The 18,588-nt window shown below is 43.5% G+C and overlaps 1 protein-coding gene across 1 annotated transcript in view; it reads left to right on the top strand.

The window, feature by feature from the left end:
• TTC21B (tetratricopeptide repeat domain 21B) overlaps positions 1-18,588 on the top strand; it is a 557,120-nt gene that overhangs the window by 239,767 nt on the left and 298,765 nt on the right. The window contains exons 15-16 of the mRNA XM_078683845.1: positions 3,100-3,338; positions 11,948-12,020. Of these exons, the coding sequence (XP_078539971.1) occupies positions 3,100-3,338; positions 11,948-12,020 (312 nt within the window). The remainder of the gene's footprint in view (positions 1-3,099; positions 3,339-11,947; positions 12,021-18,588) is intronic.

Here is an 18,588-nt window from a genome sequence, read left to right on the forward strand (position 1 = left end):
CAGTTGTTGTGGCCATTATTACGGAGTGGGTGTGCCTCCTCGGCTAATCTCCTTCCTTCATTGGTGTCTGGACATGTTGAGAAAAGAAGACCAAACTCGGACTCCTGGGAGGTGGGTACCGGAGTTGGTGTAAAGGAATCTTCAGAGAGAGCGTGGCTTTTTTTTCCAGGTCAAGGCTTTCCTTTTGGCATAGTACTGAGTCTTTGCTGGATGCATGAGGCACTGGTTTATGAGATGTTGGCTGGGTTTTGTAAAAGAGAATATTGGTAGCGTTGCCTTACCACCCAGTTGACGAGCGTGCCAGGCAATTCGATTTTACAAAGAAAATTGAGGTCTGGGAACACTCAGGAGCCACATCACACTACACCTGCTCTTACAAGGACATTCCGCATCCCATCAACTAGTAAAGATTGTTTCAATGAGCAGAGTAGAGCTGGGTGTATGCAGTGGTCTGCTTTCCTAGAAGCGTAGTTGCTCTTTGCCCATTTGCAGATTGCATGTATTTCCTTTCCCAACCCACAGCTGAGCCCTTTGGCTGTCCTGTTTGGATCCCCCTGTGAAGACTAGTTTTCTTTGTAGTTGATGAGCTGTCGTATGTGATGGCTCTGCTACCAGCTCTAACACCCGGACTTCTAAAGAGCTTTCTGCTCCTACCTTTCATCGCTCCACACTTCCTGATAGTGTAGAGAGAGTATCTTATTTCTTTCCTTGATTGACCCAAAAAGAGGTGACAGGACTTTTCCTTACCTTTACCTATCCTTCAGGCCTGCTTTGAGTGTCTTTTTACTGTACTGTTTTCCCCTAGACACCAGGTTTTGACATATGTAGTTTGATCCTTCATTCAGTACGTATTCATATATGGTTATCTGTCTGCCTGTGGAAAACGATGGAGCTCCTGGCTGTTTCCCATTTGCTCCAAAACAGTGGTTACCAGGGTGACTGGGATCAGGGCACCAGATGACCTGGTTCTGCTCATTCACCCTCTAGTGTTTTATCATATACCTGCACAGAGCAACAGTACGAGTCCCACTCTGTTCAGAAGTTCTTGTAGTACCCCTCTCTCTACTAGACATTTGTAAAAATGAGGCTCTAAGTATAGGAGCTTTTGTATTGTTGTTAAAGCGTAGGGCTAACAGGTGTTTGATCTGGTGGCTAGGTGAACTAATGCACCCCATGCATGAGCCCTACCTTCACCGTATGATAACAGGCTCAAATCGCAGAGGCTTCACTATTTATTTAATCCATCTGAGGTTATTATATTGAGCACCGTTGAGTTGGGTAGCAGTCACGCTTTACCACTGGTGTTGATGGAACAATTTACAAAACAGGCTAATGTTATGAATTAATAGTGTGCATAGGAATACAAGTTATTTAAGAACACTATTTAATATGTGTACGAGTTGGATATAGAGTATATATGGTTAATTTGACACACTTCAGAAAAGTCTGTAAATATTTTGTGCAATCCCTTGCACCTTTTAATGTTATTTTATGTTATGCTTATTTGTATGGCACACTTATCTTCCTGGAGGGTATCCTGGCGCCTAAGAAGGATGGAGCTACTCTGACTGGTGTCTATTGCTAGAGCGAGGTTTTCATTTTATTGCAGAATTCAGTGATGGAGCTGGCTGTTCTGATGTGGAAGGGTGTGTAGTTCCAGGCTATGGGGGGAAGGTAGCAAAAGGAGAAGCCTGAGCTCTTCCTTGGCAGATGTGGGGAATGTGGGTGAGGAGAGGGCTAGCTGAGTGGAGGTATCTGGTTGTTGTGGGCAACTGAATGCAGCTGTTCAGGTATGCTCTGTGTGTGTGTGAGGAGCTTGAAGAGGGCGCTACGTGGACTGAGAGCCAGTTGAGGTCCTTGAGGTGTGTGGATCTGTGAAAGGTTGAGAGAGGTCTGACTGCTGTTTTATACATGACTTGGGTTCTCTTGGTGAGTTGAGAGGTTATGCTGACATAAAGGGTGTCGTCGTAGTCCAGTCTCCTGGCAATCAGTGCTTATATGATGGATCTGAGCATGTCCAGCTAGAGACAAATGTAGACTTTTTTTTAAATTTCAGGGTATGGAAGCAGGAGGAGCGACCTTTTTGATCTGGTTGGGCATCGAGATTTGTTTGTCGATCACGTTCCCTAGGTTCTTGGCCAAGTTGGAAGGGTTTGGCATTGGTCCTACCTTTGAGGGCTCCAGGACAAGGACCAGGGAAAGGTGCCTTTTCCAAGCAGGGCCACTTCCGTCTCACCAACAGTTAATTTCTAGGTATGCATGCTGAATCATAAACTATAATAAAACCAATTCTGGAAAGAAAATTCAGCCTTGAGGTAGCCAAATTGCTAAGAAATAAAATATAAAGATGTATTTTGAAGGGGACAACTGCTGGAGCCTCACAAAGGACAAAATGTTTTTTGTTGTGATATAGTGAAGGAAGTAAATTAAGATCGTAAAGAGATTTCAGAACCTGAGGTCAGCTTTGTTAATACTGGGTGCTGTTTTAAAAATGTTTTTTTTAGGAATGATGTATGTATTGTACAAAATGTGGGTAGCGTTGAGGGCTCTCTCACTGTAGGAAGATATCCGTTGCCTATTGTTTCTGGCAATTCGCAGTTAAGTATTTTAAGCTGTAGCAGTGTTTCGGAAAAAGGGAGTTGAGGCATCATGTAGCTGATTAATTTGGCAATCAAGGTTCATTTAATTCACAGACCACAGTGTTGTGGTCTGAACTGGAGGGCACCCTAATGTTACCAGTTGTGGCAATCATCAGGGTGGAGTCTCGAGTGCTAATGTAAGGATACAAGTAGAACCCTTCTGTAAAAAGGCGTTAGTGAGCCAAGATGGTGGAACACTTCTAATCACTTTTGAAGGTCAGCCAGGTAATTCACCTTGTAAAATGTCCGTGTTGAACTTCTTGTAACACTTTTCTCAGGCTTGGCAACATTGAAGGTACACTTCCCTATTCCAGTAATTACTTGGCTCCTCTCCTCATTTAGGAAGTGGAAATCAGTAAGTCAGAGAAGTATGCTTTCAAATAAAAAATAATAATTATGTTTAAATATCAAGTCTCATTGGTGTGCCCAACTACTTACTTTAGATTATTATGTTTTTCAGCATGAAGCTGCTAAAGTATTGCAAGACGCCATTAATGAATTTTCTGGTACACCTGAAGAACTGCGCATAATGATAGCTAATTCCGACATGGCATTAGCACAAGGTGATATTGAACAAGCCTTAACTATGTTGCGAAACATCACATCTGAGCAGACCTATTTTATACAAGCTAAAGAAAAAATGGCAGAGATTTACCTTCATCACAGAAAAGAGAAGAAGTTATATGTCAGCTGCTACCGGTAAGCAAGGATTTTATCTTCTCATGCCAAATAATTGTGGTCAGTGATCTTACTACAAATTCTTCATAGTCTTCAGTACAAGCTATCAAGTGCTTGGGTGCTATGCAAAATGAGTCATTTTCTCAACTTTGTTTTAGGACATGTCTTGCCCTTCAATAACAGAAGCCCAGTTAGGTGTGCTTCAGTGTTTTCGACAAGCTTACATTAAATACAATCCATGATCGAGTATTCCACATCTTGCCAGAGGCAACATGGTAGCTAAATTTTGTTAAGAGGCTGTCTATATGAGTAGCTGTTGACTAGGTTGTATTTCTGAATAGGGGCAATGATAATATCGTCCTCTAAAGATAATGTATTTAGAATATTGACTACACTGTATTGTGAAGTTAAGAACATATAAGCATGTTGTAGATATTATTCTTAACTCCAGATGTAAAGACCTGAAGATGCAGCCAACCTTGATTCTGCTTCTACTTCTTATCTTGTTCATGAGGGGTTTTTGTATAGCTGCATCCCTGTTTGAAAAAGGTTTATGGCTTATGTTACCAACTCTTATTTAAATACTCTTTTGGCACAATTGTGCACTCTTGACACCATCTTTGCCTTGTGTATGTTGCCATATGTATTACTCAGCCGTTTCCGATTTCTCCTTATCTTTTTGTTGTTCATGCTCATGGCACCCAGGTTCCCCTCCAGCTTGGTTGTTTTATTGTCCCGGTTGCACCACAATTGGGCATTCTACAACATAGACCATCCTGGTAGATCCTTGCATCTAGCATATTAGAAACCATGAAATTTAACAGAGGCCGTGTAGAGTAATTTATAACTGACCGATATTGTATCTTTATATTATGTAGCCCTATTTCTCGCACCACCTCCTCCGTCATACTTCTAGTAAGGTTCCCCAAGGCAAGATAAGAGAACCTCTCTAACCACCCATACATGACACCAACACGCTTCATACATCACCAAGCGAAGACAACAGTCTGCTAAACACACACTCCTCCTATAGCAAGCCACCTGTCCAAAAAATACTATAATACAATTGAGAAAAAAGTTACATTGTGTCCTTTACCAGTGTGTAGTTACAATGAGGTCATGGTTTCTTGTTTTGCTGATAACTTCATTGTTGCAAGGAAGAAAGATGCGTAGACCAGGTGATGTAGAACAGTATCACAGCTTTATTCATAAGATCACTTCTTGGTTACAGCTTACAAGATGTCGGTCAGATCCTTTAAAGTGCCCCACCATGAGCAACCTCCTCGCTGCTCAGCCTCTCCACACCAACTGATTCTCCCTTCCAATCCAAACACACTCAACATTCTATCTGACCTCATCATAGGCTGAGCAGCAAGGCAGAGAGCTTCTGTAGGGAGAGTGCATTGAATACAAAGTACATTACAACACATCTCCCTCCTTTATGGTGATGGAAATCATTCAAATGAGTGAAGGTGATAAAACACACATCTCCGCAAGGAGGATGCATTAACAACAAAGTAATTATACATCACCCACCGCTATAATGATCAAAAACAATCAAATGCATGGAGATTGTAAAACATACAAATGACCATAAAGGAGGATGCATGAAATAACAAAATTGCTATATCCCCCTTCATACTAATCATGAATAACAAAGAATGCAAGCTGAAGAAATACATTCTTAAAGACTTTTTTTTTTTTTTTTAAATGGATACTATCCACTTAACTCACACGCCCAAACTGCGGGTACAATACCGTCACACTTCACGGAGTACCGATTGCGCCACAAACTGAGGCACAAAACTGCGGCAGAATAGAGATCTACAACCCTCAACTGCACATACTGACGACGGGTATCATTAAAACCCAAGGCAAATCCTGGGTATATTTAAACCCGTGACACTCTTGCAACGTACAATGGGTATCCTTAAAGCCATGACAATCCCGGGTATCCCTGAACCCGAAACATACTGGCCAAAACCTGAAATTCAGAAAATCTAGCGCAAATTCGCAGTCAAGACACTCTTACAACATGGCCAAAACCAGGAATTCAGAAAATCTAGGAGAAATGAGCACAGTTCTGAACACAGTAAAGTGCAGTAGGGAACACACCATCAGTTCCTAAGAAACTCCGTAATAAGGAACCGAAAACTCCCTGTGAAACTCTGGACAGTGTACAGTAACTCCGTGTCAGGGGGTTCCTACCTGCCACGGCGCCGAAGCTGATCAGTGTCCCTCTTCCTTTCCGCCTCGGCGAGTGCAGGACTGCCACGCCCCCTCTACGGATGCCTGGATACACCCAGTGCCGAGAGCCGAGTCAGTGACGTCATTCCCGGATGGCCAATCAGCGACTGCGGAAGCCGGGAGGAGAGCACCTGTGGAAGTCGCCATTGCGGAGGAGGTCGTTGTACGAGGAGTTCCCGAGGAGGACGCTGGACGTGGAGTGCCCGAGGAGGACGCTGCGGCCATCAAGAAGCCGGGAGGCCAACGGAACCACGCTCCGCCCTGCCACGCTTCACCTGGAGAAGTGTGGCTCCACAAGGTACGGGCGCGTCTACGGGGAGTTTTCAACAAGGAGGGAGGGAACGGGTAGAGGGTAGCGGGGTGGGCTCATGCGGGCAAGCTGTGCGCCGCGTCACCCCCTTCACGCATTGTAGAGCACGGTTGTGGCCCTGGTGATCCCCCCACTTCCCTTCCCTCTCACCGACCTTGCTCCAGAGCACGCCAGTAATCAGGCGTATCTTTTTCTTTGTTTTACTTTGAGAGTATCGGAACCAGAAGACCCGGGGCAGTACAGAAGACGGAAGGAATTGCAGAGAGGCGAGGGACTCGAGACATTGCAGCCTTTCTACGTGCTTCACTGTTTGTGTTCATAAATAAATACCCAGAAGGGACTTAACCACCCCTACGTTTGGCCATTGAAACCTTAGTAGTCCAGGGGAACCGTCACACTCCGCTACATTAGACACACCTAAAACACACAAAAAAACAAGCTGACAAAAAAAAAACGATGTTACTGCCTGCACAACCTGCAGCTAATAGTAGGTAACTTCTCTATAATCAAAACACACACCAGACCCCAAAACCCTATCAGTTGAGAATTAAACAGGAGCACTGCATGCCCCCCATACCATGCCTCCCCACCATAAAACAAACTTACACAGGTAGACATGTGTAGCTATTCCTGTTTCCAGTCAATAAGGAAGTCTCTCTTGTTAACTCAGAGTGTAATCAGGGATTCTGTGAAGCGTCTATTTCCCATCACGGTCATGTGGCTTGAATTCCATGTGTAGATCGGTAACATCCAAAACGCAACGTTTGAGAAAGTCTTGCGAAGGTTGCCGACAATTGTGAGCAAGCTGCAACAGATCGGAACCATTGAACCATATAATGACATCCTGGCTAGCAGGCAGGAATACTTCAGCACTGACACTATGAATGAACTTAAGATGGTGGTACGTTACATGACTGTGTGCCGGGTGACTCACGGCACGTTTGAGAGACAGTGTGTAAATCAGCAGTTTGAAAGATCAGAACATGACGGAACGTCACCGAAAGAAGGTCAAAAGCATCACCAGACCAGATCGGCAAGATGGCATCACAAAGTGTGCGCGAGTCTTTCTACACGACTCAACAAAACGATGGAATGCACACGCTAAACTTTAAATTCAAACTGCCGCTGCAATGTTATTAAGTATAATAGATAAAGGGAAATAAATACTGGAATAACCTCACCCTAAATGGCCTCTCTGTGCAGTTGGCAAAGAGTTGAATAAGGTCTTTTGAATGCGGGTGACCCAGGATTCCTCTCTGAACACGCACGCAGTTGCTGCATGAAGTTGAAACTGGATGACACTTCTGTGATAAGAAAGCGTTACGTTGCAGATCCATAAATTGCCTCCTGTTTATGAAGCACACCGAAAGAGATACCGATGGCTTACTCCACATTAGTAGAGCGATATTTCATATTTATGAATGGTCTGTTTGATGTCTTGCTAGTCCAGTCCATTGATTACTGGAAATACAATGTAAATCACAAAACTGATGAGGGCAGGCTCCTCAGTAAACTGTTTGAAGACCAGTGGTTGGAGGTGAAACGCTAGGTTGTTCCAAGACACTTGATGACTGTTGGCCTCTCTGACCATCAGCTCAGGTGATACTCTAAAACGTATGCATGTGGACCCACCTTGGACAAGCACACCGGTGGAGAGGAATGTCATGAACCTTTGTTATGAATATCAACAGGAGAGGAAGGGTAAGAGTAGGCACTCCTGTACCCCATTCAATGATAAACAACTAAGGAGTGACTCAGTGAAAGAGAAACAATAACTAGAAAGTGCTAAATTAGTAGTAACCCCCACCAATTCCCAAGTGCCCAATAAAGGGTGGACCGACTACTGGAAGCAACTTGAATCCAGTTGTACCTATAAAGAAAGGAGAAACATCTCTTTCTTTATAAAGGACCCTCACTCACCACTAATTGGTGACATGCTTCATCATTGGGTCCCCGCTGGGGTGGCCGAGTGCCTCCCCAGCGTGCTACAATGCCTGAATTACAGCGGAGCAGGATGTGTTGAGTGCAACAGTGCTCAAACTAAATGTGAGAAAACTGTGAGTGCAGATTAAAAAATACAAGGTTGAGACCCCAGAAAAACTTTTAATAGAGGTCAACCTGTATTAGATAAAAACAGTGTAAGCGGACCAACTAGGTTCTAAGTTAGGAAACCTGTGTCCTTTAATAAAAATCAATGGTCAACATGTTTCTGCTGTTATCATGCAATTTCGCTCAGCATTCGTCAGGACCTACTGTAATCAGAAAGACAGGCCTCCGGTGGTGTGCGCGCGCTAAGGCGCACCCTCCCGTGAGGCACTGAGTGTGAAAAAATTTCTTTTATATTAATAACTCATGGTTAATGGCCGTGGCAGCTCACTGAATGTCACAGGAGCACAAAAACTTAGCAAGAGGGAGGCAATCTCTCCTTGGAAACTGACGGCGCGGTAAAACCTTCACGCGGTATCAGAATCAGACACTCACGACTACCCGTTAGGAACCTACACTCTCGGTTGCCGTCAGCCCGGAAGATGACACTGTTTTTATCTAATACAGGTTGACCTCTATTAAAAGTCCCCAGCGGGGACCCAATGATGAAGCATGTCACCAATTAGTGGTGAGTGAGGGTCCTTTATAAAGAAAGAGATGTTTCTCCTTTCTTTATAGGTACAACTGGATTCAAGTTGCTTCCAGTAGTCGGTCCACCCTTTATTGGGCACTTGGGAATTGGTGGGGGTTACTACTAATTTAGCACTTTCTAGTTATTGTTTCTCTTTCACTGAGTCACTCCTTAGTTGTTTATGAACCTTTGTTAGTCTAGTTACTTAACACTCACCAAACTTCAGCCGGCAGGCAGGCAAACAAAAACTGGCACACTTGAGATCGACCAATGGCAGGGTCACTGGTGGGGCTTGGGTGGGGTGCCAGTTCGCTTCAGTCATTAAAGATATTTTATACCATAGAGTCTTTAGTTCCTTAGGTCTTGCTTGCTCCACGTGTAAGGTTCTTTTAGATCGTCGCCAGTGTTGCAAGGAAGAAAGATGCGTAGGTAGAACACAATCACAGCTTTATTCATAAGATCACTTCTTGGTTACAGCTTACAAGATGTCAGTCAGATCCTTTAAAGTGCCCCACCAGGAGCAGCCTCTTCGCTGCTCAGCCCATCCACACCAACTGATTCTCCCTTCCAATCCAAACACACTCAACATTCTATCTGACCTCATCATAGGCTGAGCAGCAAGGCAGAGAGCTTCTGTAGGGAGAGTTCATTGAATACAAAGTACATTACAATATTTATCTACCTCAGCTCTTTCCTGGAAATTTGAGGGTGGTCCGTCAAGTGAGGACCAAGAAAAAGTCAGGTCCTAAAACGTTGATTTCCCATGTTAATTCTCATAGCAAACTTCTGTTGCAGATAAAGAGATCAAGACTGACATGCATGACATGAAACGTGGCAAAAAAGTTAAAGCTTTCCTCAAAGTATGCTTTTTGTGAGCTGGTGTAAATCTGTTCACCCGTTTTTGATAATTTTGTTTAAAGAGGTGTTAATGAAGGTGTTTAAAATTGCTGCACATGGATTGTTGGTGTTCAGATATTTTTACATTTCTTTTTTATTATAAAGCTCATAATGCAATAACTGATGAGAAATGGCTTCAGAATGAGAAAATAAATAAGAAAAAAGGATATTTTCTGTTATAGGTATATAGCGCACTTTCATTGTCTACTGCCTACTCCACAGTGGTAATCTACAGACAAATACAGAATAAATATATCTCCTCCAAACAAATTCCCCCTGAATGTTTCCTCATGTTTTTGCTCCTGTAGTAGTGCATTCTATGTTCCTTGATCTGTGTTTGATGCAACAACAAATTGCAGTCAGTACTTCCTATTGTTTTATCCCCCCCACCCCCCATTCTACATTTCTTAGCATTTCCTGTACTGTCACCAGTTGCACATCAACTCCACTTTTAATGTCTTTAATGGTGAGTTTTTGCTGTCTATTTTATAATTAACATTTCTTTTTGCCATTAATATGGTCAATCCAATAACCTTGCATCTATCTTTCTACCGTTTCCTTCTCTTGTAACAACACTAGACTGATTTTGGAATTCCTGAGCTCCATTTTACCAAAATAGGTTTTTAGCATAGCATTGACGTAATCTTGGCCAACTAACCCTGAATTTACTTGCATATATTCCCACCTTAATGTGTATAGTGTTGCCCAGGGATATGAGCATCTCTAGCATTATCAGAAATGTTTACATCTAAGTTATATAGAGTTGTCTGGGCCTAACAAAAACAATGACAAATATTGATTGATTGGTTAACACCAGCTAACTTGATATAGGTGTTCAAACTCAGAAATGTGAAGTGTGGCAAATAACTCTCCAGTTTTATATAAGGGTTTTAAACCTCAAATTTCTCATACACAAATAGTGAGTGCCAGATTCTGAAGCATCAGTTTTTTGGGGATGGAAGATGCCATTATTGCATTCTGGAATATCTGATACCAAAGAAATTCCTGAATAAGAATGACATTGTGTTAGGTAGTCTAATGAAAGATTGGACCTAAATAATGAATGCAGGATTATGCTCAAATGGGATCTTTGTGCTAAATAGTTCACAGTGATAAGAGAACATATACTTAAAACTGCCTATCTCTGCCTAAATCATCTACTATATGATACTAGACACAGGGAACCAATCCATAAAGGATATTACAGTGTTTCCCCCTGTTATAAAGATCCACAAGTACCTCAATATTTTAATTGACAAAATGGCTCAATTAGAGTTACAGATGGTTAAGAAAGAATCAGCGACTTATCTGAAGACAAAAGACTGTTGTACTTAGTGAAAATGTGAAATACACTGTAGAAGCTGGATGATCTAGAGCGTCGGCAAAGCCATAACAACCTGATAATTTAGGAGGATATGTGAGCAGCCTGAGGAATCGGACACTAACTAGTTTGTCATGTAAATTCCATTGGAAGTATATTTTCTACTTCATGAAAAGAAATTGCCCCAATAAATGATGCCACTTATTGGAAAGGAACATGGTAATGAGGTAATGGTACCATTTTACTAAACATAAACCAGTTCATAGCCAAGAGGGACAATGTACTCCAATCTGAGTATTTTAGACCCTCCAGCTCCTGTCAACGTTGTAATCAAACTGATCTGATAGTGAAAGGTCATAGCAAAATATTGAAAGGTCTTTGGAATAAAAAAAATATCCTGTTACCCCCCTACAGTGAACTCCAATTCATCCGATTGCCAAGAAAGAAAAGTCTAAACATCCTAATTAATTTCAGTTTCAGACAAAAGATGTTGATAAACCTTATGTTTTAGCAGTCACTAGTGGAGTTTGCAGTTTGGTGTTTTGTGCTTATCATTTTGATCTGCTTATATCTTTTGATGCAATTCTGTTTTACTGCACTGATCTTGGGTGTCATGTTTGTCAGATAGAGAAGACTTTTGAAACCCCATATCTATTAATGGAACAGCTGGACAATCAGCCCCTTTAGACTGTGAGAAACATGGTGCATGGAAAAGGAGCTAGCTATAATTTCCAAGATCTATACTGCAATTTTGGATTGTCTTTAAGAAAGACAGCACAATGCTGTTTTCTAGCACATCTCATCAAACAAGGTATGAAGTGAGGTGTTGTCAAAAACAAAATACTTCGCAAAATGCTTAGCAACTTTTAATATTAATTTTGTCGGACTTTGTACTACGACTGCTTATTCTTTACTAGAAAATTCATTGGGGTGTTGGGGTTTGTTGTGTTGGATCAGATCTGTCTTGTTTACTTTGTTACATCCTAAGATACTTTTAAATTCATGCTGAATTTATCCATGTGTGTGCAATTGTATGTGGTCACTTGTCGCAGTTATAAAACGTTACTTAAGTTTGTTTTCATTACATTCATAAAACAATGTCCCACATCGAATAACAGTAACATTGTGTGTTTTGAAATCTATTATTTTTTTTTAAAAAAGAAGCTGATGAATTAAGTTCACCTATTAATGTTCCATTAACACCCGGTGCATTTCAATGTGTGATATTTACATTCCAGAGACCTTGTAGAGAAACTCCCTAGCTCCCATACCCATCTGCTTCTTGGGGATGCCTACATGAACATTCAAGAGGTAAGCCTTTCTATCATACCTATACTTAACTATCATTATTAACTGCATGATATATGAGTCTGTTGAAAAGGGCATTTTCTTAATAGGTTATTGCAGTTGATCTATATTGGTAATGTATAATTGCGAAACCCATAAAGTTAAGAAGTACTCACATTAAGACAAAGATTACTCCTACATGTCCGCTATAGAAGGTAACTACATAAGCAGCATATTCAGATTAAATTCCCCACCTTAGTCGGGAACAACCATCCCAGTGGTAGTCCAGAACAAACCTCTAAGAAAGAGGTAGTGTTGGGAGACAGAAGAACAGATTGAGAATGCTTGTTTAGATAATCAATTATCAATTTAAGGGCATGGTCCTTGATGCCCTCTTGATAAAGCCTGCCATCTATAATGCTGAGGGATGCACACAATGTTAAGAACTAGCTAACACTAGCCACAGAAGTGGACCAGTGGAATTTATATTGTTGTCTGCAAACCTCAGATTAATACTGGCAGAAACCCAGGTCAATGTTCCACTGTCCGACACTAAGAGGTTGCAAGTAATACAGAACTTAGCTGTATGGCTCATTTTCAGGCTACCAAAATTGGAGCATGTCTTCTCCCACTGGAAGACACTTCATTGGTTCCCAGTGGATAATATAATGCACTTCAGGCCCTATCCTTCATTTATCAGGCAACTGAGAAAACAGTAACATTGTATCTCCACAATAGAATGCAATAGAAAAATCCAGCACACTGCCTTCTGTCATTATTAGACAGCAGCTTGAGAAGTCCTCAATTCAAACTTGCCCATTATGGAGGCTGCTCTTTCAGCTTTCTTGCAGCTAAAGGGTGGAATACTTGGGATAAAGCCACATCTCGCATTCTAAAAGGTTTTAAAAACCACTTTTTAATGACCCATTAAGAAGTGAGCATGATACTGCAGAATGTTTTAGCACTGGGAAGCCGTTCTTGGGCAATAGTTAGCGCTTTATTGAACATTACAACATATTTTTACAGTGTTTTCATGGAGGAATACTCAGCAGGGTGGGTGGGAAATACACGAGTGCCAGAACCAGGATCGCCAATTGTTGGCTTCCTTCTGGTTAGGAAAACCTAGACATGAATGAAGAGTAGACTAGAGAGGACTGCCTGCTGGAGAAAGAGGAATGATGGTCAGCATCTCTCCTAGGTTGGCAAAACCTTCTTTGTGGAGTGATCAGCCCAGTTGCCTGGTGATTAGAACGGTGCCAGGGACTTTGTTCTTAACCCTGCTCTGAGGAACGGAATCTGCCTTGATAGAAGAGCCTAACTTGCTTTAAGAGAGGTTGCCGTCACTCTGCCCTTCAGGAAAACGCTGTATAGAAATGGGAGAGCCCAGCTGTATAGAAACTGGAAGGAAAGGTGATCAGCTGACCTCTGAGGGTCAGGATCCCTGGAAAGTGGTTACTGGCTGTTGGAGACCGACACCACGAGTAAGAGGATGGAAACCCAGTTCAAATCTGTGGACTGGGTCAGTGACATTCCTAAAACAAGTAGCTAATTGTATGGCATGTGTTTGTGTTAGGAAGTCGGAGGCACCCAGCGCACCATTACATTCCTCCTCAGGGAGCCCTTGGACTTCATGGTGCCTTATTAGAGGTAGGATCAACCACTATTCCAAACACAACAATGATGGACAGAGTGTGGATCAATGTCACACATTCACCCCAGTCCAAAGATCTGGGCCCAAATCCATCGTTTTTCCACTCCACACCACCCTGGGTTAGACAATGGCGATATGCAAATCAGCGCTGACCCTGTGCCCCATGGGAACAGTCCAGTCCGAACTACAAAAGCCATGTCCTTCCCAGAACGGAAACAAGCATCCGAGGACCGGCCCGGTTTCGAGGTAACACCTCTCTTCAGCCCGGCTAGCTTGATTCCAGTGGTGTGGAGTGCCTGGGACTCACGTCTGAGCATCCCCAGTACACTTAGAGCGGTGACTGCAAACACAACAATGATGGACAGAGTGTGGATCAATGTCACACATTCACCCCAGTCCAAAGATCTGGGCCCAAATCCATCGTTTTTCCACTCCACACCACCCTGGGTTAGACAATGGCGATATGCAAATCAGCGCTGACCCTGTGCCCCATGGGAACAGTCCAGTCCGAACTACAAAAGCCATGTCCTTCCCAGAACGGAAACCAGCATCCGAGGACCGGCCCGGTTTCGAGGTAACACCTCTCTTCAGCCCGGCTAGCTTGATTCCAGTGGTGTGGAGTGCCTGGGACTCACGTCTGAGCATCCCCAGTACACTTAGAGCGGTAACTGCAAACACAACAATGATGGACAGAGTGTGGATCAATGTCACACATTCACCCCAGTCCAAATCCATCGTTTTTCCACTCCACACCACCCTGGGTTAGACAATGGCGATATGCAAATCAGCGCTGACCCTGTGCCCGGACTGGACTGTTCCCATGGGGCACAGGGTCAGCGCTGATTTGCATACCGCCATTGTCTAACCCAGGGTGGTGTGGAGTGGAAAAACGATGGATTTGGGCCCAGATCTTTGGACTGGGGTGAATGTGTGACATTGATCCACATTCTGTCCATCACTGTTGTGTTTGCAATTACCGCTCTAAGTGTACTGGGGATGCTCAGACGTGAGTCCCAGGCACTCCACACCACTGGAGTCAAGCTAGCCGGGCTGATGAGAGGTGTTACCTCGAAACCGGGCCGGTCCTCGGATGCTTGATTACGTTCTGGGAAGGACATGGCTTTTGTAGTTCGGACTGGACTGTTCCCATGGGGCACAGGGTCAGCGCTGATTTGCATATCGCCATTGTCTAACCCAGGGTGGTGTGGAGTGGAAAAACGATGGATTTGGGCCCAGATCTTTGGACTGGGGTGAATGTGTGACATTGATCCACATTCTGTCCATCACTGTTGTGTTTGCAACAACCACTATTCCAGTCAGCCAGCTTAGAGAGCCATAGGCCTGCCTATAATGACTCCATGAAAGAAGATCCCCCAGTTACATGAAGAGCGCCAGCGTGCTCTTTTCCCTGCTGCCCATATCAAGTGCCGGACAACAGACTCAAGGGGCTTCACCACACCCTCCCCTCCCTCCGACCATGCAGCCAGGTTAATCGCAAGACATCATGTTAAACCTTTGATGAGAGTCTACATTGGCTTCCGGTGGCTAAACGCTGTGCCTTTAAGCTGGGATGTACCATCATTAAAGCCCTAGCCGGGAATGGCCCAGCTTTTATTTCCTGAAGAATCCAGCGCTATATCCCTTCCAGGGAACTGTGTTCTTCCAATCTAAATCTGTTGACCACTCCCTCATTCAAATGCAAAAAACACGGGGGCTCAGATTTGCGGTCTTGGCCCCGCAATTTTGGAGCTCGCTCCCTGCGGAAGTGAGGTCGGTAACTCCTTATGCACAGTTCAGGAAAAAGCTTAAGCTCTGCCTGTTTTCCCAGGCATATCAGTAAGCCAATTGTCTTGTCGATGCAGCACCCCCCTTGTTCTTAGTGCCATGAAACCCCTTGGTGTATGTGCGCTCAATAAGTACTTTTAACATAACATAACAAGATCTGTCTTTGCTACCACAAAACCCAATAGGCAGAACAGCTGTTTTTTGTGTGGAAGATCTGACACCAGGGACACCCAGGAGTTCAAATAAGGGGTTGAGGGAGCCTTGCTTTCTAAGATGCCACTCAGTTCTTTCAGGATTGTACATCAATAACATTGGATCTTGGGATAGCTACAGAGTGTATAATTGTAGAGGGCTTCTTAAGCAGCGGGTACACATTGTTATGCTTTCAAGATATAGGGACATTTGTTGTTGAGAGCATAATATTAGAAGGCTCTGCCAGATAATCACTAAAAAGAGTAGGATAGGAAGAAATAATATAGAACAGACTGGGATCCTCTGGGGAGCCATCGTGTATATACTGCGTAGTTTGTTTTACATCCCAATGGTAATATCCCTATAAGTGGCAAGATTACACTGGGTTGATGGGTGTGACTGAGTCTGTAGGTGATTCATAGAACTGAGCTTGTGGTGCAAAATGATCCTAAATCTTCGTGATCTAAAAGAAATTGGACAGTGTGGCCTATAAATTAGAAGACTCGTAGGCTGGCGCATGAGAGAATTATTTTACCATTTTAAAATGACTTTCAAAGGGGCACCATTTTTTCTATGTGTGGTAAAGAAATTTCTTAGGACAGTGTGACTGCTCTTATGGTCAGTATTGAGAGTAGATCTATACCAAATTTGATCTAATTCCGATTTTGAGTGTCTTCATATATTTCCCAACTGCTTGCAATGGAGTTTTTGTTCTCTCAGTTCTTCTGAATGCCCCTCAGTAGAGGGCACTCTCTTGTTGGATTTGCTAGTCTTCAGCGGAGAAATAATATCAAGTGCTTCAACAATGGCGTAGTGATAATTCACTGCTTTGCTAATATCAGTGGACTGTTCAATGGTAGACTGTACTATCTTCGCTGTGAGGCTATCGCAGGTCTCTAATTTCCTAGATCAATAGTTGGTCAAAGGTCTAGTCAATTGTGGTACTGAATTGTAATCTATCCTGATGGAATAACAGAAAAGATAGTGGTCAGATCAAAGTACGGCTAGCAACCTGTGAATCAAACCGAATGATCTTTATAGTTATAAAGATGAGGTCCAGAGCACAACCGCCAGTGTGAGTAGGGCAAGTGATCTTTAGAACAAGTTTGTCTGCTTCAAAATCCTCCAAGTCTAACATTGATAGGGACAGAGGTAACTTCAAAATGAAAATTGAAGTCGGGCTTGTCTCTGAGTGGCAAGGGGAGGTTGGTATCTAGAATACAGTGCATAGCGCTGTGCTACACTTTGCAGTACAGTACCTTAGAATTGAGGATTGTTCTAATTGCTCAAACCCTTCCTTCCCCCATTGCCCTTAACCCATACCTTGACAACAGTACAGTCAAACCTGGTGGAGCACACTAGGAGTGGAGCAGATGTGGCTCATAAACCATGGTACGCAGCAGTTGTGGCCTCATGTTTTGTTATATATGCAGGCAACTCTCCTGCCAGGCTTTTCCTTTTGTCCTGTCTCCCCCCCCACCCCCCCATTCCCCTGACCATATTGCCTATGAGGAATGAGGAGCTTCTGCAGCTACCTTTGATGCACAGTATGCAAGTATTGACCAGTGTGTGAAGCATCTGTCTTGGTGAACCAGAGACACCAACATTTAACTTGGTACATCCAGCTGCGAACGTAATGTGGGTATGCTTCAATCCCATCATGTAGTCAAAAGTTAGTGTCTGTTGCGTATTCGTCATGATATAAAAGAAGGCACCATTTGTGCTTAGGCAATCATACTTGCCGTTATCTCAAGAGCGATAAGCAACCTATCAACAGATAGGCATTTCAAGATCAGTCCTGAGTTTGCACCCTCTGGTTCGGTGTCCTGACTTTGAATAGTGACATATGGTTTCAATTCCTTCAATACTGCAGATCAGATTCAGGGTTTTCCCTTCAGCATTGCTCTAAAGTGAGCAGGGTACAGCATGCATGCTGTAGTCAATATGCATTGTTTGCAGGTTTATTTTTGCAGGTTGGAAGGCTTTCATAGCCTGTTGCACCTGGATGGCGAAGTCTGGAAACAACGAGATGTCCACCTTAAGTATTGCAGTGACTCAAGTTCTCATGTTTTCCCCAGAACTGCATCCTGAGAGTTCAATAATCTAGCTATTACCACAGTGTAACCCCAGGAATCTACCTCGGCAGAAGACAAGTGCGTTTGCTCCACCACAAACTGCTCAGATAGCGTTTCTTGTTCCAGCAGGGTCACCCACAGTTTTTCCACGTAGCGTTTCTGTGCTGGTGGTCTCAGTCACTCATGTAATTCTGATGTTATTGCACCAAGCAGTGACGGGCAACGCCACGAAGATGTGGTGAGACGGGTGGGTGGGGTGCTGGGGAGTTCAATGGGGGGAGGGGCTTATAATAAAACAAATAACAACCCCTAACTGAAGCTGCTGGACGCATCGCTTCTCGGTGTGTTCTGTTGCTTCCTGGTCCCAGCAGACACTGGGGCAGCAGCAGTGACTCCATGTGCAATCCCGCGCTACTGTCATGCTATGCAAGCGCGCAGAAATTGGCCTGAGCGCCCGCTTTGACGCTCCGCTCAGGACAAGGAGTCTGTGCTGTTTCTCCACACCAGCTGTTCAATACAGCCCTGTTGGAAAAACCTAAGTGCGCATGTGTGGTTGGCCTGCCGGAGATGGCCGGCCAAACAGGATGTGCATTTATAAGTGCACAAGCCAGTCCTCCCTGCACATTCTGGTTCAGAGGCAGCAAATGAAAAGTACAATTCTTATAGTATATTGCTTTATTTTTCACCTGCTGGCTCTGAGACAGTGGTGCAACGCTCCTCTGCCATTGCGGAGAAGACGCCTCTGCCACCAAGAGCAGGCTTCAAGATTCCTGTTCTTAGGTTATATTACAAAGAGCATCTTCTTTGTCTAGGATTTGTGTTTTCTTATCTGCTTTCTTTCCATCAACTTCAGACATTCTTCTTTCAATATTAGCCAGATGTGTTGCAG

This window comes from Lissotriton helveticus, chromosome 3_1, assembly GCF_964261635.1.
Source record: "Lissotriton helveticus chromosome 3_1, aLisHel1.1, whole genome shotgun sequence".
In the NCBI taxonomy this organism is placed as follows: domain Eukaryota; kingdom Metazoa; phylum Chordata; class Amphibia; order Caudata; family Salamandridae; genus Lissotriton; species Lissotriton helveticus.